Raw genomic sequence first — 27527 nt, forward strand, 5'->3', positions numbered from 1 at the left:
AAGGGGGACGTGATGGATGAAGAAGCAGTTGCCTGCAGCCCATAGCCCATGAGGCTGCTTCCCCACCATCCAGATCCTCATAGGCTATAAGCTGCAGCCAGCTGCTTCCCCGCCTTTGAAATCCTATATAGAAGGGATGGTCAAACTTACTGATCCTCTGAGCCATGTACAATAATCTTCAGAAGTTCAAGAGCTGGGAGCACCACCTGGATCTCAGGAGTTCTGCCCTATGGCAAGGTAGTGAGGGGCTTGGGACTTTAAACCTGCAGGGAAGGGGATCTCTGGGCTTCAGCCCCACTCCTGCTAAAATCCCAAGCCCCAGCACCCTGCTGCAGGGGCAGAAGCCCTGAGCTTCCCCCCACCTACCTCCTCCCAGTCTGGTAGGTGGAGAATGGAGGGAGAGCGCACTTCAACTAAAAGCACGTGGCTCAGGAGCTGTGGTTTGGCCACCCCTCCTATATGCAGTACATGCACACACACAAGCCACTCCTCCTGAGAGGCACTGTGAGATAGCATGCTGCTGTGGGTGTAGTGCAGGTAGATAAAAACCTGAGTGCAGATCACAGGTCAGATACAAGTTGATTCTTGCAGATGCGGATCCACATTTTTGTATCCGCACAAGGTTCTAGGTAAATGGACCTGGTCAGCAATAAGGGGTATGAAGTGCAGCTACATAAACAGTAATCAGTAGACAAGACCATAATTCACATTCTCCATGTTCTCCTAATTCCCATGGTTATGTCCATCTCATAGATTGCAGGCTAGTTCAAGAGTGACATTTACAGCAAAATCATGTAGACTTCAGATGCCTGTTTCCCTTCTCTTCATTTCTATTAGGAATTATTGATGCCTGTCTAAGCAAGACACATATCCCTCAACTGTGCTTTGTTTTGGGTGACAGTGAGCAGCAAAGACACACCTACAAGGCAAATTGGATGAGATGTGCTAGATGGACTTTGATAATGGAGTGGAGGGTGGGGGCTGTAATACTACAAGGAGCAGAGATTGCAGTCCTCAGCTGATGACTCTCAGCAGAAGTGAAGAGAGCAGTCCAGGGGCAAGCAGACATGCTCCACAGCAGCCTCTGCTGCCACCCCCCATCTCCCTGTTGTCTTTCTGGTGCTGGGATATCACAACTTAGGAGCTTGAGATGATGGCAGCTGCAGCACTGTGGAGCACAATTTGCCAGCTTCTGCAGCTGCTGGTGGGACCAGAGCTCTAAGTTCCACTTCTGATACAGCTTTAGCACCAGCTGTGCCCTTCAGGTTCCCCAGTAAGTCAAGCGACAGCTAGTATCCGCAGCTCCGGCAGGAGTGCAGCTAGCAGCTCAGCCACAGCATTCTATCCAGGCTCACAACAGCCAGGCACACCACATTGCAGACCCAGTAACTTCAACTACTGCTTTTGGGAGCAGGTTTTTTTGTGACAAGACAATGGCTGCGAGCAGGGCAAGTCCCATGATTTAAGTTATGTGGGTACTGCCCATACCATTGTCCAGCTTTGCTCAAAAAGCTAAACTGGAAATTTTAAAAGCAGGTAATTTTAATGAAGGAGTTTATAACTTGGGAATCCCTTGATCGAGTGATCACATCTGCTTGCACAGCAGTTTTCAGGCCATTTTGACTATACACATACATTTTATAGCACTATGAAAAATTACTGTTATAAAGAAACTGCATCAGAAGCTTAAGTATGGGGCAGTTTCTGGTGCCTCATATTTAGCATTTTGGGATAAAGTTGACCTACAAAGTAATTTTTCTGGGATGTATTAAGGAAACAGATGCTGCAATTACCATATATACTTGTTCATAAGCCGAATATTTGTGGTAAAAAAAAAAGTGATGCATCAAAGAATGGGGGTTGGCTTATAAATGGGTCTACACCAAAATTTGATGGATTTCAAACTCTGTGGAATCATTAAATTGAATATCTAATACATTGTCATTTTGTTTACCTGGAGCATCTGCAGACACAGAGCCTCTCAGCTCCCAGTGTCTGTGGTTTGCCATTCCCAGCCAATGGGAGCTGTGGGAAGTGGTGCCACTTCCCGCAGCTCCCATTGGCTGGGAATGGCAAACCACAGACACTGGGAGCTGAGGGGTTCCATGCCTGTGAACACTCCAGGTAAACAAAACGTCCAGCCCCTCTAGTGGCTTACCCTAATGGGCCCGGAGCCAAAGTTTGCCAACCACTGAAATATAGAGTCTGCTTATGAAAGGGTTCTATAGTTTTTGCTGTTTTTACCTAACCATATTGAGGGGTCGGCTTATAAAGGAACGGGCTAATGAAAGAGTATATACGGTACTTTAAATTGGTCATTTCTTTTGTTTGCAGTGCTTAAGAGTCTCTTACAGCCTTCTGAGTTAATGGGAGTTTTTTAAAAAGAAAAAAAAAATAGGCAAGTTTTGCCCCTTCCTAGACAGTGCCTGGAGCTACTACTGACAGATTGTCCATGCCTCTTTTAGAGAGGACACTATCAACAATCCTAAAGAAACCTCTTAATACTACCGAATCTCACTCAATCATTGTCTAACTTTCACTTCCCAGAGTAAGATTACAGTGATTGACCAAGTCCAGCAACATGTTTGCCTCCTGCAGCATCTTAGATGATTATCCCTTCCATTGTGGTTTAAGATCAGAATATAGCCTAACTTTAAAAAAGAAAAGTTCAGGGCATTTCCAGCTGCTTTTGGGAGGCAAGGGAACTAAGTGTAGCCAAAATCCTTGTCATACACTCCTCCAGATTATAATTGATATTGCACTTGGCAATTTGCATGCAGGGTTATATATTTATAATATAAAAATATGCTTTTGTGGGTAGCTGTGGGGGTTGAAGTAAAGGAGAGCAATAGTGGGAAAGAACTGGGAATGGAAATTGCAAGTGAAAAAGGGCAAGAAGTAGGTCTGAGCAGGAAACATCTTTCCCATCCTGCAAGATTTTTTTTTTTTTTTAAATCTCAAAAAGTTCCCATCCCGCATCAGGATGAAAAGAGTCAACTTAGAAGTTTTTACAAACCAATAAATGGAAAAAGTTGGTTCAGGTCAATCAGAACATTTCATTTTGATAATTTCAAAGCTTTGTTTCAATTTTTTCACTTTTATCTTTAGCTTTTTTAAATAATTTTTTTTTATAAATTTCTAAACAAGAAGTTTCAAATCAAAACTTGAAATTTTTCATTTAGAAAATCTTGAAACAAGATCTTTTGATATTATCAAAACCTTTTCAACATTTTTCAAGTTTGGAAATTAATTTTGTACTAACTGTTTTGGTTTTGTTGAATTGGCATTTTTCAGCAAAAAGTGTTTTATCAAAACCTTCGTGACCAGCTCTAGCAAGTAACGCTATGAACGAGATGAGGCTGGGTAGCAGTTGCAGCAGCGGGAACAGGATGAATAGTGACATTTTCTTTGATCCAAAACAGTTTCACAGTGCTCTCTGCAACTTAAGACCACTTACTTCTACAGGTATAGACTACAGCTGCTTACTTTTATAGTATTTCTCACAGGAAACATACTATTTGTTCTTCATGATCTGCAATGGCTATCAATTATTTTCCAGAGACAGTTTAGTGTTTTTTAACCTACAAAGCCTAACATGTTTTGTGTTGATGCCCCTTTCCTTGTGCAATACCACAAAAGTAGATCAGCTAAGTGTCCACAATCACTCTGGTTCCACGTAAGGCAGGGGATTTCAGTGAGTGGCCCTTGATGTTGGAGAAGTCACTCCCCCGATAGTTACACACACCAATCACCACACTACCAGATCCATACCACAGTTCATGATGATCTTCAACAAGTTGAGCACAAGGACAGGAAAGCTGCATGGCCTGTGAAGAACCTCAGTAAAACTCCACCCCTGATTTCAGACAGACCAAGGATTGATGGAAAACAAAGCTAAGTTGCAAGAAATGCACAAGACAAATCATGGATGACATAACTCCAATAGTGCACGTTTATTCTGAACAGTATTTTTAAAAGTTTTACTTTCAAGAGTTTGAGAAAAACAAAACATGCTCCTGATGTACAAGGGCAATGATCTAGATTAAAAATGGACCATATATTTGTAAAGAATTTGATTACCCCTGCAATTTAAAAGTCATAACATTGAGGATGCATCTGTAAGCTGCACAGTGCACCGGCACATTCAGACAAGTCCTAATCAAAAGCAGGGCAATTCTAGCCATATTCAGTACGAGGCAGTAGCAGATTTCGAAAAAACATCCAAGTCAGCACACACATTACAAAACAGACTCTGTGCATAGCTGCTGACCCTGGATCACAGCACAGGGGAGGAGAATGTAACAGTGGGGGGTTTTTGGTTCAAATTTACTAGACATCACAGGGCACCATCAAGAATTAATACAATATCACTTATTTTTTTTAGCTGTAACAGCATGTCATGTTCAATCGGCAGGCTTAACTATTAACTGCACCATATAAACCCAGCCCATTTGTGTATACAAAAAAACCCAAAACACTCCATCCCCCCAAATGAGGGACATAGTTCTGGATGCTTCTTTTCCCTTGCCCCTATATTATAGTTTCCTGGTAGTGAATGTTTCTTTATGGAGGACATTATTTTCATGGTTCAACTGATGGATGACGTAAACTATTGTAGAGAGGTTTCAAAGCAACTTGCATGTACACAGCCTAAATTTTGCATGAAGCTCTTAATCCAGAACAGAAGTGCTGGTGATTATTTCATAGACACTCCTAACTTTTTAAATTGTTGTGCATATGCTGTTATTTTCAAGCTAATGGGAGGTCCTGCTGCAGTAACATTTGAAGTAATAGAAATTTACTGCAGACAAACTCATACTCAACACTGTTCCAGTGTCTCCTGCTGACAGCACCGAGGTAAGTTCTCCTCCCATACCCAACAGTCTGGGTACACTAATATTAACACAACCGTTTGGTAGCCAGAACCATTGCTCTTCTTCCCAGGTATGGGGTGCAGCTTTTGAAGAGGTTTTAGATTAAACCTATTATGTGTGTGCTTAAGCGTACAAAAAACCGTTTTCCAAGACTAATAGTCTGAGAAAAGGAGCCTTGATTTCTGGTTTCTCTCCCTTCCACTTCCTATAAATATTTAGTTAGAAGTTAGGTGAGACTAGTTTACTGTGGAATGGGAGTTAAGAGATTTTTTGAGGGATACATTCATAGAATGATGGCAGCCCAAAGCAAAAACGGACAGAGACAAACCAAGCTAGTCCAGACACCAGACTCGTTTATGCTTTTGAAACCTGCAGGAAAACTGCCTGCAAACCACAGATTTATGGAAGCCTACAACAGCAGCAAGTCCTAAAAAGCTCACCCCTATACTCCCCTCCCCAACCCAAACACTTACCACTTAATTCTAGAAGAATCAAGATCGCTTGGCACAAAAAACAGCTATGGTCTGAACTATAGCTGTGCTGCATGAACATCCTCCAATGCATATTCTCTCCCCTCCATTAACACCTTTTAGACCTGTCTACAACTAGTCAAGAAAACCACATTAGCATCTGAGGAACTAATTGTGCTTCAACACTATTCTTCCTAGAAAGGTGCTGGAACTGCCTCCATAATCAGTGTAGGCAGGGTCTAACTATGCTATAAAACTTTTAAAAAACTAGGTAATCTGTGGCCAAGGAAACACTGTCAGCACTTTTCTAGCTAGAGCCACCAAAGGGTGATATGAACACAGTTCCCCTGGCCACTATAGCTGGGCTTTTACAAAGCCAACGGGGAGTTCTACCACCAACCCTTAACTAGCATAAACCCAGAAACTGAAGTCAATGAGCAGTTATCCAGTTCAGGCTCATCAATGTATTCAAAAAGCTACACTTCAGTAACCTCTGTGCACCTCATGAGTAGGGACAGTTTTGGGGTTGCCTCTTTTTGATACCAGGGAAATAGACTGCATAATATGAGGTGAAAGATTTTTTTCCTGCCTTATTCTCACCCCCCTAACATCAAAATCCTTGGTTCCCACGTCAGCCTCAGAGCAACAGCACCTGCTCACAAGATGTATACTGCTATGTGCACCATGGATTGGAGGCTTTTGAAGCAGACAGGCTCAACAGGCTGAATTAAAAAAAAAGTAAACCCACTAATGGCAAAGGAATGCAGTTTAATCTCAATCTAAGTGACGAGGAAGGAGGATCAGTTTCAATTCAGTGCATTTCCCAGATGCTTTGAAGAGTCTTAGGTCAAGCTGGTATGTAACTGCTGGCAACAATGTGTACAAGGTAGCACTGAAATTCATGCAAATGAAGCATGAAAGGATGCAAAGCAGAGCTCAGTAAAAAGTTTACTATAGTTTTTATGTTACAGTACTAGGAAGAAGCCAGTCAGCCAGCCTGTTTTCCAAATTCCCTAAGATGTGCCAGTCTGAGCCGCTTTCTCTGGTGCTCCATGAAACACCCTTTCCAAGAGGAGAACTGCATCACTGGCAGATGGAAGAAAAGTCTTCAGAGGAGTTCAAAGAACAGTTCGTAATCCCTTCATACCCACAGAGCATATAAACTCAGCAGAGCCCAGGCCATTTCTGAGATCCCCTGCAAAGCTATTTGATTAGGGTCAAGACTCTGGTTTCCCTTCTCAGTCTCACTGCCTGGTTCCTCCACCCTTGCTCCATTCTCAGGTTTCTTTGTTACCACAGGTTTGACATCCTTAGCACCAAACTAACACTTGGACACAGGCACTTGCCTTAGAACTGAAGTGGACATGATGCTTACAGTCCCTTCTCCCATTCCAGTAGTCTGGATAAAAAGAGCTGCCCCTTATGGACAGCTGAGTCCTGGAGAATTTCACTTGTTCTTGAAACAAGCACATCACCTCAGGATACATGTTTTTGCAAAGCTCTTCTTGCTGACATTAGATTCAGCTCTTACCCTGGCAAGAGTCTGGTGGGAATGGGGTAGGATGAATGGTGATGGTAGCTGAAAAGGAAGAAACTAAAACTCACTCTGAATCCTTTTTCGGGTCAATCAAGGAATGTAGCACCAGCTGGGGTGATAACTTTCAGCCTAGGCACAATAAATGTGCTAGTAAACCAGCCTGCTCTTCTCAGCAAGAGATGGAGAAAAAGTCAAACAAAAATATTTGGAAAGATTAAACATTTTGGGGGGCCTGGGGAAGGAGAGAGAAGAGGGACAAGAGAATTGCTAAAACAAAGTTCACACATATTTCAGGGGGCTGAAAAAAACAAACTGGTATTACAGAACTCAAAAGGACAAGATATTGCTTTTTCTTTCAGTACACAGATTTTTTTTTTTTAGGCCCTACTTTTCAGTGTGAAAGCACAAGATAAATCACTCTCTGAAGGAAACTGACTTCAGGAAAGCCTACCCAAGCCCTCCACACCTCAAACTTAAAGAGATCTGTACACCTCTTCCCATCCTGGTGAACAAAAAGGAGAGCTAAAAAACCCAAACATGATTGGACAATCCTTGGGAAAAGCATTACATTTTGCTGGAGAGAGGGCAAGAAAACAAAGTAAGATGAAGGGAAGGGGAGAAAAAAAAATCAACAGGCCTCTCTTTCCTTATTTGGCGACAAGCAAGTGCAAGAAAGTGTTCATTGGGGTTTTGTTCAGTTGTCGGTCTTTTGCACATCTGCGTTCTGGCCAAGACAAGGGGTTTTGAGGTTTTTCTGCAGGACATGAGCATCTGCTGGCTCTATCCTCTTGTAATAGTTTTTCTTCGTCTCAATGATCTCAAAGCCAAACTTTCTGTAGAAGTCGATTGCTGACTCATTGCTGATCTGGACATGCCTAGAGCACATAGGAAGATAGAGAAAAAGACATCAGCATTTTCTGTAGTATAAAACATAGCCTACACACTCAGGAATTGTATATCCAGGGGGAGAGAGAGAGAGTAAGGGCTTGTCTACATTGGCACTTTACAGCGCTGCAACTTTCTTGCTCAGGGGTGTGAAAAAACAGAGCTGTAAAGTGCCAAGTGTAGACAGTGCACCAGCACTGGCAGCTACGCCTCTTGTGGAGGTGGGTTTTTTAGAGCGCTGGGAGAGCTCTCTCTTAGTTCTGCGCCGCACCCACACAAGGCACCTTAAAAACATTGCCAGTGTAGACTAGCCCTATGATTGAGGTGAGGGGGTGATGCTCTAGAGTTAGGTGTCATGATCTAATAGAGCACAGAATTGAGAATTAGGAACTTGTGACATCTAATCCTGTGCTAATAGAGATTTCCTTTGCGACTTTTAGCTAATCACCTAACTTCTCTGCCTCTATTTCCCCATCTGTAAAATAAACTTAACGCCTCTCTTGAGAGAACTGTTGTGGGGACCAACTAGATAGCATATAAAGTGCTTTGATAATATGAAGTGTGAAGTGTTAAGTATTAACAGTATCAGCTCAGTAGCTTCAACCTGTCTTGAAATGGAAGTGGCAGATAGGGTGACCAGACAGCAAGTGCGAAAAATCAGGACAGGGGGTGGGGGGATAACAAGAGCCTATATAAGAAAAAGACCCAAAAGTCAGGACATCTGGTCACCCTAGTGGCAGGTGTTTTGTGAAATATAACAATATTACCTAGTTTCACTGGAGCCACTACTGCAGTATGATTGTGTAACTTCCCTCAGTAACACACTCTAAACACTACAGTAAAATAAAGCTCATCAATGACAATCATGTTGTGGTAGAATCCATGATACAAGAGTACTCCTATGGTATTAACACATGCCTTGGCCCAATACACACAGGCAAGACCCAACTGCTCAGATGTGGTTGGGGCTTTGTGTTACAGATACAACAGTTTTTGTAGCACAGACAGATTCTGTGAGGTTTGGGAAACATTTCTCCTTCTTCTTTAGAGTTTTACAAAGCTTGGGAGAACAGAAACTCTTGGGGAGGTGGTGGATAATCCCCCTAAACCAGTGGTTCTCAATGTTTTGTACGGGTGACTCCTTTCAAAACAGCAAGCCTCTGAGTGTGACCCCCCCCCCCCATAAATTAAAAACACTTAAAATATATTTATTATAAATGCTGGATGCAAAGCGGGTTTTAGGGTGAAGGCTGACAGCTCGCGACTCCCGTGTAATAACCTCACAACCTGCTGAGGGGTCCTGACCTCCATTTGAGAACCCCTGCCCTAAACAGCCTTTAGTTTTCTATGCTAAACTGCTAGGAGACTTAATTGCTGTCATAGGTCTTATTAAAAAAGATCTGTTTCTTTTTCTTTGCATTTTGTCAAATTTGCAGTGAAAGTGTTCTTAAAATGAACATGTGCTGGGTCATCATCAGAGACTGCTATAACATAAAATATATGGCAGAATGAGGCTAAAAGAGATGAGAAGACATACATTCTCCCCCAAGGAGTTGAGTCACAAATTTAATTAATGCATTTTTAAAAACAAAAAACAAGTGTCATCAGCATGGAAGTATGTGCTCTGGAATGGCGGTTGAAGTATCAAGGGACATATGAATCTTTAGCACATCTGGCATGTAAATATCTTGTGACGCCAGCTACAATAGTGCCATGCAAAAGCTTGTTCTCAGTTTCAGGTGACATTGTAATTAAGAAGTGGGCAGCAATATCTTCCATAAATGTAAACAAACTTGTTTGTCTGAGCGATTGGCTGAACAAGAAGTAGGACTGAGTGGACTTGTAGACGCTATTTTGTTGTTGAGTGCAGTTATATAAACAGAAAACCCCTAAATTTTAAGTTGCACTTTCATGATAGAGATTGTACTACAGAATTGAAAAATACGGTTTCTTTTATTTAATCATTTTTACAGTGCAAATATTTGTAATAAAAAAATAAAGAGAGCAGTGTACTCTTTGTATTCTGTGTTGTAATGGAAATCAATATATTTGAAAATGTAGAAAAATATCCAAAAATATTTAATACATTTCAATTGGTATTCCATTGTTTAACACTGCAATTAATCATGATTAAATTTTAACTATGACTAACTCAAGCAATTAACTCAAAAAAATTAAACTGTGATTAATCAACAGCCCTACTTTAAAATTCAGCACTACTTTTGAAGGAAACCTTCCAAAATTAGGGAAGCTTCTGCTACTAGGCAGTGCCTGGAACAAACCCAGAACTTAAACGCTGACTGGCTGGGCAGTACTTGTAAGATGGGACCACATTTGACCCATCATTCCACAGCAATTGAAACTGAAATGATATTGCACCCTCCTCACTCCCCTATGGAGCCTCTCCCAAGTCCAGGAGAATAAAAGAGTGTCATTTACTTACAGATAGATGTTGTCAAAAGTGCCATCTTTCTCACAGATGTTTAAGACGTGATTCAACATTTTAGTTCCTGCCAAGGAATAAAGAAACTTAATCACCCCACAAATGTGCAACCAAATCAGTTTAATGTTTGCAGTCAGCACTGTAACTGTTTAATTCCTTAAGCAGGGACATACTGCTCTTAGTGAGTTCATATGACATACTCCTAGAGCATGTGCTGAGAGCATTGTTATGATACTCTGAAATTAGCATACTATACTGCAGTTCATGTTTTAAGTGTTATTTGAGGCTGTTAGGAACATTAAAATGTATACACTGGGTATTTTAAACAGTAACTTAAAATTAAATTGCCCAAATCCAAAGGCCTCAGGGAGGCTTAAAAATATCAATCACAAGGACGACTTCCTGCGAAAGAACACATTAAAAAGAAGAGAAACCTCATGTCAGAAGACCAGGAAACATACTTCGAACAGAAAAGATTACTGAACAGAATAGTTTGCTCTTTTGTAACACCTGTCATGAAAGATTTCAAATCACCTTACAGATTTATGAATTAAAGCTTCCCAACACCGTGTGATGTATTTTCCCCACAGGTGAACAGATGGAGAGTTTAAGCAAATTAAATTAAGGTTAATAGGCCTATCTTTCCTCCTTTAACTGTTCGCAAAATCTGATTCTTTATCATTTCTTTTAAGAAAATGCTTTAATGCTTTTCAAGCTAACAGAAAAAGCTTAAAGCCTAGCAATGCTCATAAGCAACTCTATGTGGTACCAATGATTTGATTAGAGAACCTTCTTCAAAAGCAAGCTTCCAAGGCCTTAAAGTGAGCAAAGAATACAATTAAATTTAAGTAATAGCAGTGGCAGTATTATTAACATTACCTGACAAGCAGGTAACAAATAATTTAAATTAATAAAACTTCGTTTTTGACTTCAGTTTGTCCCAATGAAACATTTTAATGAAATAAAAGGCCTGGATTAATGTGAGAAGCCCATAGATCTGGCTGAAAAAACCCCAAGCTATACACGGTGATGTAGAGAGAAAATAGCAGCTCCCCTCAAACGAGGAGAGTTAACTTATTGTGATGGAAAAAACTAACATACATGGTGAACGGAAGCAGCATTATCCAGTAGGAAGAGCAGGTTATATTTCTACGTGTGCCACTAACTGGCTGTGAGACCCTAAGGCATGTCATTTCACCTCACTTTGCTTCAGTACTTTTTATCTGTAAAATAGAATACCTACATCACAGGGAGGGTCTTAGGCTTGATATAAAAGAGCCCTTTGAAATCTTGAGTTAGAAAGCACTATAGAAGTGCAGTCTCACTTCCACAGGACAGGGAAAGCAGAGTTCACTATAAACTAAGTTCTTCTTTCCTACAGTTCCCTTCCTAAGACAGGAATCATCCTCTAATAAAGCATTAAGTTCTGCTGTGTCAAAGGAACTGAAAACTTTGGAAAAGCATTCAGAAGGCTGGCCCAGAACTCATGTTTCTTTGAAGACACAGATCAAAATGCAGATAGCCTTACCTATTCCTAGCCTTCGGTAGGGTGCCAGGCATCCAAGTGTCATGATGTAAAGTCTCTTCTGGTTCTGAGAGTGATCCACTCTGCAGCACACCGCACCCACTGCAATATCATTGAAATATGCTGCCAGGGAGGGAAACAGTCAAGTTTTGGTCATTTAGAAATCTCAAGTCTTATAAATATCCTATCCTTCATTTGTCTTCCTTCACTTCTTTCCCCACAACCACTTTTTCCGGGGAACACGGATAATTATATTCCTCCCTAAAATACAATAAAATTTAAGTCAGATAAGTCATATGGAGATATGTCCAATTAACTCCTTCCACATTGCTCCAAGACACCTTCAGGTAAATGTTAAATCTTGGCTAACATTTTCTGGGCGATGTTTACACTATGGTGCTCATGTCAAAGGATTTGATTAATCAGAAGTCCAGGCAATGAACCACTTGGGGAAAAGGGGTGAGATTCCATGTACATCTTCCTGTGCTTCCACTGGTAATGGACAGAACACCTACTCCCAATAAAGAGAAACCCTATTTAGACTACAAGTTCTTTAGGGTAGGGCAGGGGTCCCCAACGCGGTGCCCGTGGGCACCATGGTGCCTGCAGGGCCATCTTAATGCGCCCACATCCTAGCCCCCGGGAGAGCACCCTCCAAAATGCCGCAGTGGCATTTTGGCAGGGACGCCTCTCGATGACGTCGCTTGTCGACGGCAAGTGATGTCATTGAGAGCCGCCGCAATGCTGCCGTTTTCGGCAGGTGCTCCACCGCCACAATGGTCCTTCAGCTGGTGCCCGCCAGCCAAAAAGGTTGAGGACCACTGGGGTAGGGACTGTGGCTTCTTCTGTGTCTCATACAGAGCTACACATATTTTCACTGCTTAACGGAACAGGAGGAGCTAGTATCACAAATACCAAGAACAGAGGAGGGTAATACTTCCACCCACCCCCAAACTACTGACAAAAACTGTACCTAATTTGGCTAGTTCGCCAACCTCCAGCACGTCCTTGTAGAACTTGTCATTGTAGCTGACAGGAAAAATGACCTGATTTAACCTCTTCAGCTGCTTAATGTTGTGTGGCGTCACATCTCCCAGCTCGATCCGGCTACTGGAACAAATCAAAACATGCTTAACACCTCTACAAACCCACAATTTATAAGTATATCAAATATTTAAAACCAAGCATTTTATTTATACATAGAGGGCTAGTTAGCTGAACAACCAATTGAATAGCTACCTGAATCATTGGTGTGGGGTCAACACGCACACACAGCTCCTACTCCCTCTTTTGCGGACAGCTGCTTTAATACCAAGAAAAAGTCCCAATCAGTACCATAAATTCAGAAGATGCTAAAGGTCTTGAAATGGTTACACAAGGCTGGCACTCCACAAAATATTGTGTGTGGGGCGGGGATTGTGGGAGCTTTGGAGAAAGAGAGCAAAAGGAGAACATGACAAGAGAATGTCAGAATCTCCCCATGAGCCAAGTGGCACTAGGTTTCAAACCTTCCCCTTAAATTTTTACCATAGATTCACTAAGATTGTCTCTGTGCCAGCCTCATGCTTGCCTCTGTCCATCTGTTCAATGTACAGAATAAGCTCCTTAGCCAAGTCCAACTACTAACAAGATAGTCCTGAATTTGTGCTTATTTTCAACAAAAGTCCTTAGTGGAGAAACCTAAGAGAAGTCAAATTAACACACAAAAGGCAGATCCTCCCTAAACCTCCTTCCCAGAGAGTCCTGGAGACTGCACAAAATATTGCCACTAGCACTTAGCTAGATCTGTTTTAATATAGTGGTGAACTACTACCTGGGGGGGGCGAAGGTCACAGATTACAGTCAAAGTCACCGTTGCTGTTAAATATGACAGGAACAGAACTGAAATACCATTATGATGAACAATACTGAGGAGAAATAACATGCCCTTTCATAAACCCAGAATACAGACTCCTGGTAGGAACATGATGCATCCAGGACAACGAGTGAGGATATCAACTGTACCCCCCATCCCTGCTAATTTCTCCCCAAGCTATGGAGGGGGACGTAAAAGAATGCTTCCACAGCTTTAGCAAGAACTAGCATAATGGAAAAAAAAAAAACTGTTCCAAGTGGACATCACTATATATAGGGAGCTGCCAGCCCATTGTGATGACTGAGGAGCAAGCATGGATGATTCCAGAGTAGTCTACAGCCTCACTTTTATTGAGTGATGTATAGACAACTAGAATTTTCTTCTGCCCAAGTGACACCATTAGCTTTTTTTTTTTTTTTTTTTAAACTCTAACACAATTCTGTTTTCAGGAAGACCGTTTTACAAAGGCTGGCAAGGATCGACATAAGTACACGTCTCTAGAATTTTGATTTCCTGCGCTTTTTCTTTCCAAACAGCTAGAGCTGTTCACATGGGTTAGTGTCTTTGGAAGAAAGAAAAAAAAAAAAAGTATAGGTGACATATGCAGAATAGAGTAAAACCAGTACGACCTCTGCTGAACTAGGCACCCTCCTGTCTTCAAGTACCTTGCCCCAAACATGTGCGATACATGTTTTATTAAGAGATCAACTTCTTTTAGCAAACAATTTTTTAGTCTCTTGATTAGCTATTGACAAGTTCAACTGTATTTAAATGCTTTAGGCACAATATCCATCTTAACTAACTAACTATCAAGTCAACTACCACCAGCAACGAAGGAATTTAGGTTTTTGTTTTCTAAGCATAGTGTTATGGTCTGCAAGAGCTACTACAGATCTAAGGGACACAGGAATAGAACCCCCAATATATACTTTAAACAGTGTACGCAGCCCAAACACAAAGTGTCCATTATTTCTGTACAGCTACTGTAGCATTCACAAGGTCTGCAAGGCTGCTTTTCATTCATAGATTCTGATTTAGATGACAACAATGATCCTTCTGAGTCTGATCTCCTGCATAACAAAAGCCATAGTTTTCTCCTAGTGATTCCTGCATTGAGCCCAAAAACGTGTGGCTAAGCTACTAGAGCATATCTTATCTTTTTAAATCAAGACTGCATGGCTTTTTAAGACTCAAGCGATAGAGAATTTACTGCATCCCTTGGCAATATGTTCCAATGGTTAATTACTCTCACTGTTAAAAAAAACCACTGCATCTTATTTCCAATTTGAACTTTGCTGACTTCAACTTTCAGCCACTAAATCTTGTCATATATTTGCCTGTTAGATTAAAGAGCTCTCAAGTATCAGGTTTCCTCTCCCTCTGTAGATAATTATAGACTGATCCAGCCCCCTCTTAACCTTTCCTTTGCTAAACTAAATAAATTAACCTTGGTTAGTCTCATTGTAAGGTGTGTTTTCCAGACCATTAATCATACTTGTAGCTTGTTTCTGAACCCTCTCCAGTTTTTCAATTTCCCTTTTAGAGTATGACACCAACACTGCACGCAATATTCCAGTAATGACATCACCAATACCATGTACACAGCTAATATCACCCTACTTCTACTTTATAGCTTATTTTAAGACATCTGAGCGTATTAAAACACAGGAATGGCTGGGAACCAAGTGGCCTTGTTGAGCTACTCCACAAAGTACCCATTTTTCCTGCCTCCCTCCCAATCGTTGCCATTCCCTCTGTGTCATTGCTATCTCTTTTGCCTTAGGCTACTCTGAGCATGTCTACGTTAAGGATTTTGGCACTAGTGCATCAGCATCAGTGCAACCTCTCTCTCCTTTTCCTCAGCGTCATTGCACTGCACACGTGTAAAGGAAGGCTTGAACCAAAGTGACTTACTCTGGAGCAAGCGGTGATGTTGCAAGCCCCTATTTTCACTGCTGCAAGAATACCTAACATGCCATTAGTGCAGGGTCTCATCTAAACATTCACTCAGTGCTCTAGATATGGTTCTTCTAAAATCCACAAGCTTGCAAATACTCCTTTAAAATGCATCAAACCCAGTTCGTGATAGCAGTTGTAACTAGATTTCATCTAGAAAGTCAGTGCCAGCAAGAACAGAGGACCAGGTACAATGCCACAGAGGAATCTTTTGTTGAAAGCATATTTTCAGTGTATATCACTACATGATTAAGTCATCACATAAATTACACCCCCAAAACCTTCATGAACTGCAGGAGATCTTGGCCCTCCATTTCTCAACACACAGGCCTCCCTCTCCAAATGCCCCTCCAATTTGCACAGGACTTCAAAGCTCAACCTGGCCCAACACTGCTCTTCAGAGCACCTGCATGGACAATATACAACTTCCATAACAGGCCTTAAAAATCTGAAAATCACATATACTGCACTAGCTGCGAAGAATTGTGGACAAAGAAAAATAAATTCATTTTGTCTAGGGAGAGATAGGACAGCATGAGTGCGTGGAGAACAGAGACTGTTCAGCACATACATGCTGAAGATCACCATCTGCAAAACTCAGTATGCACAGAAAGTTTTGTGTCTTCAAATCTAAGGACTTGTAAAGTTGCCCTAGACTAAACAGATCTCTGACAAAGCATCTGTGACAATAGAAATATTATTTGGAAATGCTTTTCTCTTAATTTGCATCAGTGACAACACAGGCCACTCCTGCATCCCACCTCCTGCCACAGGCTCAACCCAGAGCTCCCTCTCACACTCTGAACCCCTTGGCCCCAGCCTCCGCCCCATGAAAGTGAGTGAGGGTGGGGGAGAGTAAGCAATGGGGCGGGGGGTGGAGTGAGCAGGGCAGGGGCTCGGAGAAGGGACAGGGTAGATCCTGGGTTGCACTTATTCAAAAAGTGATCTTGTGTGTACAAAGGCTGGAGACCACTGCTCTAGGGTAACAGATGCAGTCATATATACTAGAGTCTTCAGACAGCCTGAAACAATCAATGAGATGAAATGTCCCTATCTTAATGGAGTGTTAACACTGAAACCTACATTTCACTAATAATTTTAGCAGAAACAAACATCCATGTAACGTCCTCATCTCATAATCTCAAACTACTCTATCACCTATACAGATGTCAGGAGTCCCATTTGTCCCCTACCCAGATGCCATAATGTCTTGCTCTGACACCCTACTACCAAAATTTCTACCTCACAGTTGGTGTTTTAAATATAAAATTCTGCAGCCCATTAAACTTGTCAACATAAAATAGAATTTAACAACAAATTAAAGCAAAGGGTCAGGACTGTACTGTTTCTTACTAAAGTAGATAATAGACTCTTCACTGACGATCTAAATTAAGCTGACAAAGAATTTCCAGTGTGTAGTGTGATATTGTGATGAAATTCAAGGGGCCTCACTATAGAGTTTAGGGCAAGTGTGTCACAGAGTACATGAAACTTCAAGTCTGGTGGACTGTGGGTCCATTGGACAAAAATACTACACCATTCCTCTTCATCGACACTTGTGATTTTTTTTTAAAAAAACCCTCAAACTGAAAAAAAGTGTTTGTTTAATTTAAGGTCTAAAAAAGTCTACTTCATGTTTTCAAAAAGTCAAGCTCGACTTCCAGAGTTAAGTTACAAGGATGTCTGAGAAACCTGGCCTTACGATTAGAAGTCTAGCTGCAAGCTAAACTCCAAAGAAACTTTGATCTTTCCATACTATGGCACTTCTCATCACACAAACATTATGTAAAGGAATCACTTCACTATTGAAGGGCACCCACCACTTCTGGGGTCTAATGCAGCTGCTGACAATGCACAGAAACACAACACACATTTAAGAAAGAAAGTAAAGAAGGATTCTAGATCAAACTGAAATGGAAGTGGGAATTTAGTGAGGTGCTATATAGTTACTGAAACTGGAAGCCTGCCCAGAACACTGGCATTAACACTTCCACTCTCAGGATCACTCCCTATATTCTTTCAAGTGCTTGCCAAACAGAAGCCTGCTTTCCCCTGAGATCTAATTACAACTCATTGTGGCATAGGTTGAAAACCATACATAGGTGAGTGCAGAATTGGTGTTACTGTGCAAACTAGAGATTTGAAGTTGGTAGGTAAATAACCGATTTGGCCCTGGTGGAACTGATGAGTCCCCCTCACTTCACTGGCAGCTGCTTACACCAAGGCTGAATGTGTCCTCTTGATAGCGTATTCAAAGGAAGCAATGCTATACCAGTTTACAGTTCAAAAGGAATTCAAATCATTTCCCAGAAACATGAATCATGAAGAGAAACTTCAGTGACAGTCAATATTCAGAGTTCTGAAAACCAGTTAGAACCCAATATGAAGAAGGGAAGGGGAAATTCCAAGTTTCTTAATGTTACAAGAATCTCAGCCCCATTCAACCATAAGGCTATGTCTACACTACAGCCAGGATTGACGTTCCGAGATCAATCCCTCGGTGGTCTATTTAACAGGGTCTAGTGAAGATAGGCTAGAGACAGACCTAGACAAATTAGAGGATTGGGCCAAAAGAAATCTGATGAGGTTCAACAAGGACAAGTGCAGAGTCCTGCACTTAGGACAAAAGAATCCCATTCACTGTTACAGACTAGAGACCGAATGGCTAGGCAGCAGTTCTGCAGAAAAGGACCTAAGGGCTACAATGGATAAGAAGCTGGATATGAGTTAACTGTGTGTCCTCGTTGCCAAGAAGGCTAATGGCATTTTGGGCTGTGTAAGTAGGGGCACTGCCAGCAGATTGAGGGACGTGATCATTCCCCTCTACTTGACATTGGTGAGGCCTCCTCTGGAGTACTGCGTCCACTTTTGGGCCCCACACTATAAGGAGGATGTGGAAAATTTGAAAGAGTCCAGTGGAGGGCAACAAAAATGATTAGGGGACAGGAGCACATGACTCATGAGGAAAAGGCTGAGGGAACTGGGATTGTTTAGTCTGCAGAAAAGAATGAGGGGGGATTTGATAGCTGTTTTCAACTACCTGAAAGGGGGTTCCAAAGAGGATGGATCTAGACTGTTCTCAGTGATACCAGACGACAGAACAAGGAATAATGGTCTCAAGTTGCAGTGGGGGAGGTTTAGGTTGGATATTAGGAAATACTATTTCACTAGGAGGGTGGTGAAGCACTGGAATGGGTTACCTAGGGAGGTGGTAGAATCTCCTTCCTTAAAGGTTAAGGTCAGGCTTGACAAAGCTCTGGCTGGGATGATGTAGTTGGGGATTGGTCCTGCTTTGAGCAGGGGGTTGGACTAGATGATCTCCTGAGGTCCCTTCCAACCCTGATATTCTACGATATTCTATGATAAGACCCACCAAATCGACAGTGGATTGTTCTCCCGTCGACCCCTGTACTCTATCCCCGACAAGAAGAGTAAGGTAAGTCAACGGGTTCTCCCATCGACCCCCCCACGATAACTCAACCCAATATATGTTGACTTCAGCTAGGTTATTTACATAGCTGGAGTTGCACAGTGTAGGTTGACTTAGGCTATGTCTACACTACCACGGTAAGTAATGCAAGTCCCTTCCTAAAGGAATGTACCTGACAAACAGATTTCTGTGTAACTGATAGCAGAGCTCAGATTTATCTAAAGCAGCTGGTGTTCTAAATATAGGAGAACAGAATCTCCAACTCACATATTTTACTAGAGGTATCAAGGAACAGTCAAAGTGGGCTGGGGGAGAAAAAATTTTGAACAAATTGAGCACTTTGGAGAGGGCTTGTTGCCCAGTATGCAGCAAGTTAACTTTATTGCTTCTGTTTTGGCTTGCAAGTTAAAACAGAAGTGCAGACATATCACACTCCCATAAAATAAAACAAACAGAGCTATGAAAGATCTGCAAAGTATAGCTTTGCTTAGAATCTCCTTTAGAGCCAGAAGAGCCTCTAGTTTTCTTAAACAGATTAGCTTTCTTGCTAGGCACACAGGTTACTCAGGAGAATGTTAGTTTGTTTCAACTATCCCTAGAAGATCTGTGGGTTGCACACCTACTCCTCTTCCCCACAGCATTTTTCAAATGCAGCCAACTGTGGGCTTTTCTTGAGGCCACAACCTCTTGCGGGAAATTGAGGGGTGCAAAACAGGAGCCCCTCCTCCCATGGCTGCCAACAGGGGTTGGGCCATGCCCTCCTCTGGAGCCAAAAATGCAGGAGATGCAGGCAGCCAGTGAGAGTTTCCCCACTGTCCTGGGGCGGGTGGGGTTTGGGCTTCAGCCTGGGGTGGCAGACTCATTGTGGGGCTTGGGCTCTGGCCATGGGACTTCAGGAGCCGATTCCAGGCTCAATCTTCGTTGTCATTCCGCGCCCCCCCCCCCGGCTCCTCGCTGCCTCCTACAACAGTGGGGCCCTGGCTGTTTGGCAGCAAGTGCCAGACCCAGTACCCCATTCATCCCATCACCCCTGCTACCTGCCATCCATACTCCCATGCCCACACTGTCTCCCTACCCACCTCCCCATATAGGGCTTCAATTTGTTCCCCAGCTTGCCAGGGCTAAGTAAATGTGTGTTTCTCATGTTGCTTCTGATGCATCCTGCAGGGTGCTGTATCAAATGCAGCTGTTGTGTGATGGTCACATTCTACCCAAGGTAGATGAAAGCACAGGATTACCAGACCTAGGGTCTCAGTTCAGGACTCACTTTCCTAGCCAACTAAAGAATGAGAACATTCCTGTATTACTGTGGCAGACTACCTGTACAGGTACAGCAAGGAGTCCAGTGTGAGCACAAGGCTTCACAAACTTGATCTGCAGTTTGATATCCTCAGGCATTAGGGCTTTAAAAGTTTCCTCAATACCTACTCATCTGAAGAGTAAGCCTAGCCATAGCTATTCATCATGTGCTCTTCAGGGGTTTCATGCACATTACCACCACTTCTCTGCCTATATTCAATGTTCCCAACTGTAGTCTCACCTCCATAAGCCCATAGCTGTCTCTGAAAGAGTTCATCTGCAAGGCTTCCGAGTTTCAAAGCTTTTTTGGGAGATGAGGGGCAGCAAAGACTGTCGCTTACTATGCATGTGCGTAGTATCTAGCATAGTAGGGTCCTGATTTCAGTTGGGTCCCGTGGCCCAGTGTTTCTCAACCTTTTTTGATCCCAGGGACCAGTTTGCTGCCTTCCTAAACTGTGTCAAGGAGATCTCAGGAACCAGCGCTGGTCCATGAACCAGTCATTGAGAAACACCATCCTGGACAATACCATAACATCTGAATCAACCTATTGTGTCATCCTTAAGGCCACAGATGAGCGCTTTCTCAAACGCTCTTCTGTTTTTCATTCCTCTTTGAAGTCTGCCTTTTGGCTACTCTCCTTCTGCCTCAGCAAGTGGTATACATTCATTTTCTGACACATTACAAATCCCACAGAAATGTTAATCAGCAAGTTGTAATTTGAGCTCTTGCAAGTCAGTGAGAACTTCCCTTTCTACAGTCTGCTTGGAGGCAGCAATGTAACAACTTTAACAAAACAGTGTAACGGAGTGTGATATAGAGAAAGGGATGCTATTCGCATCTGCTTTGCATGCAAACAGTGAGGTAAATGGGGGCAGAGTTGAAGTTCCTCAAGTTTTCCCCTACTAATCAGAGCCAATATTTTTAATTAAAAAAAATGAAAACTAGGTTTATGGCAAAAATAAGTGAAACAAAATTAGATCTCCATGGACCATCAATTTCACAAGCTGCAAAGTGAACAAACATGAAAAAGTTTTGCAGATAACCTTTACATTGGATAAACTTAGGCCTGGTCTACACTACAGGATTAAGTCAACATAAACTGCCTTGCATTGACCTAGCTCTGGAAGTGTCTTCACGTAAATTTGGCTCCTGCTGATGTAAGTGCCTCTCCAAGTCGATTTAGTAACACCACCTCCCAAAGCAGCACAGAGTCATGATCGACATAATTAGGTCAACACAGTGTCAGCGCAGAAATGTGTGCTGCTTACATCAACTGTTATTGGCTTTCAGGAGCCACCTCACAATGACAGTACAATCAGTACAAGCACTAACGGAGAGAATGTGCACCGCTGATACAAGGAGCCAAGTGTGCGCGCACATAAGCGATTTAATAACTGCGGTGGCTGTATGCTGACATTAAGTTAGGCTGACGTAATTATGTAGTGTAGACATGGCTTAAGTCATGAAAAAATGGAGAGAGTATAGAAGATGAGAAAAACAAATATGATCATGATCTTCAGAAAAACAAATGAGATCCTGATAATTACCATTCCAAAACTCTAATGTTTAACCTCTTGTAAAACACAACAAATCAAAGAAAACACTTTTTCACAGCTAGATGATTTCACATCTTCCTTGAAAGAAACCATAGCTCTTCTCCAGAGGAGGCCATCTTATGCAATATCCCTCAGCAACAGAGATTTTTCCTGCTATAACTTCCAGCACTGGAAAGTCCAATGGACAGGAGTTTTAAAATGGAAAGAGGCTCCCTCCAGTAGCATAGGTCTCCTTAGAAGAGAATCATGGGAACTTCTGCGAGCACCAGCAGTGGAAGACTTGTTCAGAAACTGACAGTTGGGCTCACACACTGGAATCCAAGGAGCCACAACAGCTGCCAGCAGAGGCCCCTTTACTTCTCATTGATTTTTCCTTGCGCTCAGCAGAGGGGGTTCTGGGCCTGTGCTGATGATATGGCCACACTGAATGATATGGTAGACTCCACATAGTACGTGAAGCAACTGCACAGGCAGCTTCACCGCTGCATGTTCTTTCAAATTCAGAGTGATTGGGGACAAGAGCCACAAACCACATACACTGTGCCACTGCCTCCTTAGATCTGAAGGGTCACAGAACATTAGGGAACTGTGAATGGCTTCTTCCTGAATTGACCTGAATGGAGCAGGATTAGGGACATAAAATTCAGAATTAAATCACTATGAGGGGGTGGTGGTGCGGTGTTTTACTTGTATGGGAGCCCCAAACTCAGAAGTCACTGAAAGCCAAGAGTACAGAGAACTCGACAGAGCTGCACTAGAGGGATAGTGCAGCTCTCAGGCACACTTATGAGTACTGCCTATAACTATATCCTGACAAGAGACCCCATTCTGGTCTGCCCTGACGTACACAGACATACACATAGCGTATCCAGGCCCAAATAGCTCCTCTGCCTGATTCACAATTAAGATGGAGTCAGAGAAGAGCCAAGCCATAGAAATCTGTGGGATAGGTTACAAAGAAAAGAAAAAAGACAAAATTCTAGTTCCAGCAAGAAAGTAGCTGACCTACCTTAATAACTATGCCAACTGCTGGCTCACCTTTGCTGATCAATTCTATTGCCCTTCCTATATACTTGCCTATGCCAAATAAGGTAACTCTGACTAGCTCCAAGGGAGTGGGAAGAGAGACAGGAATCCATCACTCTTGTTGGGCAATCTTTTATTCGTATGCATTTCTATGGAGTCATAACACATTGTCACCTGATGTCCAAGTTTTGGAGCCTTTTTTTTTTTCCCATCTCTCAGCTTCACTGACTCAGTCCCCCAAAACCATTTAAAGTGTTTGAAACTAGTCATGAAAATGAGAGAGAACCAAGTTTTTATCATCAAGCAGCCTTGGTATGTGACCTCATCCCAACTGCTAACAAGTTAATAACAAATGGTAAGGGGTTTAAAAACCTAAGTACTTCACCTGTTATTCACCTTGCCTTAAGCTGCCAAACCAGAACAGTAATATCTGACAATTCTACAACACTTTTCAAAAACAGTAATTATTTGCAACACCATCTCTGGAAGACAGCTTAGGAACACCCTTATTTCATAGAAAAAGAAATTGAGACACTGGTGAAATGACTTGCCCAAAGTCACATAAACAGGCCAACAGAGCTGGGAACAGAACCCAGATCTCAGGACTTCCAGTCCTGAGTTCAAAGCACTAGACCACATTGCCTCTGTTTAGCAGTGGAATCAGGGTTTTATTTACCACATTTGAAATCCCTATACTACACTTTCACAAGACAACCAGAAAGGGAGGGAGATTGTGAACAGATTGCACTGCAGAAATCATTGTTAGCTATAAAACATAGAACCTTCTCATTCACCCATGTCCTGCAACCTCAACGAGAAGTGAATGGAATTTAAAGGCTACATCACAGCAAATACTCATGGAAATTACACCATCCTTCCAATCCTCCCTATAAAGCAGTCACACAAAATTCTACCTGGTCTACACAGGCAACATTTTAAGATATAACATTATTTCCAAGGCTGGTCAATCCAGGACTTTGCTGAGTGACTTCCAGCTACCAATTTGATTACACTGGTTATATCTTCATTATTATTATAATCGTAAAAGGAGCCTAAGGAGAGTATAAACTAGAACTAATTCGTTTTTATATCAATTTGGCAAGATAACTTCACAGGAAAAACTTCCACACAAAACGATAATCTGCACTTCTTAACAGCAGAATGGAAGGAAGCAGCTCTTCCACCCAGTATTTCTGTAGTGAAGCAGATAAGGTGAGACAAGGAATAGGAGAGCTGCTTTCGTCGTGCAAGTGGGGAACTTTGGAAGAGCTGTGAACTTCCTGTAGTTAAGTATCAGTGTTTACCAGACAGACCATTAACGGGCATTACTTTAACACTGAGCACCTCCCGCAACTCAATAGCTGAGCTTTCTCCAGCCCGTTCCACACACAACATAAGGCAACCAACAATCCAAGGGCCTGGGCCAGCAGCAGGCCCCGGGGGCCGGGCACAGAGAGCTGGGAGACGGGAACGGGGCTGCCCGGAGTGACCCAAGCGGGGACTTGGCCGGGAAGTGGCGGGTCACGACGAGGGGCGGAGAAGGCGCGCGGAAGGGTTGGAAAGCGGTTAACGTCTCGCTGGGGAGCGGCGGCCCAGGAGCAGGGCTGGCTCCGGGCGGGCGCGGGAGGATCGTGCCGCCAGTCCCGGCAGCCCGCGCAGACTCCGGGCCCGGGTAGGACCCAGCGGCTCCCGCTACTGATCCCGCGGCGCCCGAGGCTCCCTACTGGCCCGGGCAGAGGCAGGACGAGCCGCCGCCAGCCGGGGACGCCGGGCGGGAGCTCAGCAGCGGCGACACTGAGCCAGGCCCCACAGGGCTCACAGCCGGGCGGGAGCTCGGGGCCGCACTCACCCCTTCATGGTGCGGCCTGGCGGGGCCGGGATCCGCGCTCAGTGCGTGCGGGGCCCGACGATGCGGCTCCGGGCTCCGGGCTCCGGCCTCCTCCTCGGCGCTGGCGGTTCGCCCTGCAGCTCCCCCTCCACATGGGCCTCGGGCCGCCAGTCCAGCGCGCCCCGCTCCGCCCCACCCCGCCGACGTGACCCCTCACCCCTCGCCTCGCGGCGGCGTGACTGGGCCGGCGCTATGCGGCGCCGCCCACGTGACCTCTCCCGTGGCCACTTCGCGGGAAGGGCCTTATCCTGTCACGTGGACCTGGAAGGCCAATCGCCTGCCTCCGCATCTGCCACCTGTCATTTAAAAAAACCATCATTAAACTAGCAGGTCTCCCGATTCGCTCACTTCCGGGGGCAGAGACTACGCTCGTGACAAGGCGCATGCGCCGCATGGGCGAATGAGCAGCTGATCGCCGCTGCCTGCTATTGAAGAGAAGCGGAAAGAAGTGGTTCGGCTGCTCCCGCCCGCGACAGGTGAGCCCCTCACCCCCCGGTCGCGAGACGCGATCACCTGGCCGATGTGCGAAGCTCCGAGCGCGCGGGGTCTCTCCCCCTCCCTGCGCTCGTGACGCCACCGGGCGATGCTGGCTCGGGCCGGGGGTGCAGGGCCGCAGTGACGTACCGAGACCGGCCGCGTCCCAGCGCGTGTCCCCCGGTGTCACTCCCGTGCCCTGGCCTGGGGGGCCCTGCGACTCGCGTGGGGGGGGGTGCTGCAGGGGCCGCGGGGTCCCTCGCGCGCGTTGCCGGCTGGGGGAGGCTGGGCTGCGGGGCTGTGTCTGGTCAGTGGTTACGGGGTGACCCAGCAGGGGGTGCGGCAGGCTGGGCTGCGGGGCTGTGTCTGGTCAGTGGTTACGGGGTGACCCAGCAGGGGATGGGGCAGGCTGGGCTGCGGGGCTGTGTCTGGTCAGTGGTTACGGGGTGACCCAGCCGGGGGTGCGGCAGGCTGGGCTGCGGGGCTGTGTCTGGTCAGTGGTTACGGGGTGACCCAGCAGGGGATGGGGCAGGCTGGGCTGCGGGGGCTGTGTCTGGTCAGTGGTTACGGGGTGACCCAGCAGGGCGTGGGGGAGGCTGGGCTGCGGGGCTGTGTCTGGTCAGTGGTTACGGGGTGACCCAGCAGGGGGTGCGGCAGGCTGGGCTGCGGGGGCTGTGTCTGGTCAGTGGTTACGGGGTGACCCAGCGGGGGATGGGGCAGGCTGGGCTGCGGGGGCTGTGTCTGGTCAGTGGTTACGGGGTGACCCAGCAGGGCGTGCGGGAGGCTGGGCTGCGGGGGCTGTGTCTGGTCAGTGGTTACGGGGTGACCCAGCAGGGCGTGCGGGAGGCTGGGCTGCGGGGGCTGTGTCTGGTCAGTGGTTACGGGGTGACCCAGCGGGGGATGGGGCAGGCTGGGCTGCGGGGGCTGTGTCTGGTCAGTGGTTACGGGGTGACCCAGCAGGGGATGGGGCAGGCTGGGCTGCGGGGCTGTGTCTGGTCAGTGGTTACGGGGTGACCCAGCAGGGGATGGGGCAGGCTGGGCTGCGGGGCTGTGTCTGGTCAGTGGTTACGGGGTGACCCAGCAGGGGATGGGGCAGGCTGGGCTGCGGGGCTGTGTCTGGTCAGTGGTTACGGGGTGACCCAGCAGGGGATGGGGCAGGCTGGGCTGCGGGGGCTGTGTCTGGTCAGTGGTTACGGGGGGACCCAGCAGGGGATGGGGCAGGCTGGGCTGCGGGGGCTGTGTCTGGTCAGTGGTTACGGGGTGACCCAGCAGGGCGTGGGGGAGGCTGGGCTGCGGGGGCTGTGTCTGGTCAGTGGTTACGGGGGGACCCAGCAGGGGATGGGGCAGGCTGGGCTGCGGGGCTGTGTCTGGTCAGTGGTTACGGGGTGACCCAGCAGGGCGTGGGGGAGGCTGGGCTGCGGGGCTGACACGTGACCCGGTGGCCTGGGCACCCTGCTGGTTGCTGGGTGAACGAAGATGTGCACCGGTTGCTGCGGTCCAGGGGCAAAGCCTGGCAAATAAAAGCAATGGAACCTCTCCCCTGAAATGCAGAGCAGTGGTGGCTAACATGAGGCTGGAAGGTGGCAGCGTTTAGCACAGCGGATCCATTGCCATGTCTGGTGTTGCACAAGTAACCCCTATAAATGTGATTAGGCTGCTGTGCTGAACCTAATCTTGAGTGGGTCCTCCCTGTAGGATTTAGCACAGCAATTTCGAGGGCCCCAGAGGACTTTCATTTCAGCAATGGGAAAGTAAGAGAACACAAAATGACTCTTGAATCTCTTTAATCTAGAGCTACATTGGCTGTATGCTTCCTGCTACTTTGATAGGAGATATGAAGTATCTCTTTCTTGTCTCCCCTTTCCAATCAATCTCTTGTACTAACCTCGTCCAAACACTGCTCTCAACTAAGGGAAGGGGGTTTGGATGGTTTTGTTGGCATTGAACGTTGTCATTTGAAGCCACTGTAGATCAGCTGATAAGGTGACTCAGTCCCATCGGAAGAGTCTCTTTATGGCTCCCTATCCAGTGTCCTGCTACACCTTTGTCTTGGCATGATCTGGTGGTATGAGACCATAGGAGCGGTTCTCTAATTTTCTTAGCTCCAGCAGCTTTAGAGGGTATGTCTACACTACGGGATTATTCCGATTTTACATAAACTGGTTTTGTAAAACAGATTGTATAAAGTCGAGTGCATGCGGCCACACTAAGCACATTAATTCGGTGGTGTGCGTCCATGGTCCGAGGCTAGCGTCGATTTCTGGAGCATTGCACTGTGGGTAGCTATGCTGTAGCTATCCCATAGTTC

The 27527-nt window shown here is 45.0% G+C and overlaps 2 protein-coding genes across 5 annotated transcripts in view; one reads left to right on the forward strand and one right to left on the reverse strand.

The window, feature by feature from the left end:
* Nucleotides 1-3927: 3927 nt before the first annotated feature.
* NAA50 (N(alpha)-acetyltransferase 50, NatE catalytic subunit) lies at nt 3928-24847 on the reverse strand. 2 transcript variants are annotated; one of them, XM_030534708.1, is made up of 5 exons: nt 24707-24847; nt 12708-12841; nt 11738-11857; nt 10210-10276; nt 3928-7756 (listed from the first exon to the last, which is right to left on the reverse strand). In XM_030534708.1, exons 1-5 carry the CDS (start codon nt 24712-24714, stop codon nt 7576-7578), a joined length of 510 nt encoding a protein of 169 aa, XP_030390568.1. In that variant the 5' UTR covers nt 24715-24847; the 3' UTR covers nt 3928-7575. The 2 variants fall into 2 exon arrangements, with proteins under 2 accessions (XP_030390568.1, XP_030390559.1); XM_030534699.1 differs by having other exon boundaries at nt 12708-12844; nt 24707-24846.
* Nucleotides 24848-25103: 256 nt separating this feature from the next.
* ATP6V1A (ATPase H+ transporting V1 subunit A) overlaps nt 25104-27527 on the forward strand; it is a 42283-nt gene continuing 39859 nt past the window's right edge. For 2 of the 3 annotated variants that reach the window (XR_003996656.1, XM_030534717.1), the window contains exon 1: nt 25105-25221. The gene's annotated coding sequence lies outside the window, so the exon portion shown is untranslated. Of the gene's footprint in view, nt 25222-27527 lie in introns of all 3 variants that reach the window. The other variant, XM_030534735.1, reaches the window with a different exon arrangement.

Source organism: Gopherus evgoodei, chromosome 1, assembly GCF_007399415.2.
Source record: "Gopherus evgoodei ecotype Sinaloan lineage chromosome 1, rGopEvg1_v1.p, whole genome shotgun sequence".
In the NCBI taxonomy this organism is placed as follows: domain Eukaryota; kingdom Metazoa; phylum Chordata; order Testudines; family Testudinidae; genus Gopherus; species Gopherus evgoodei.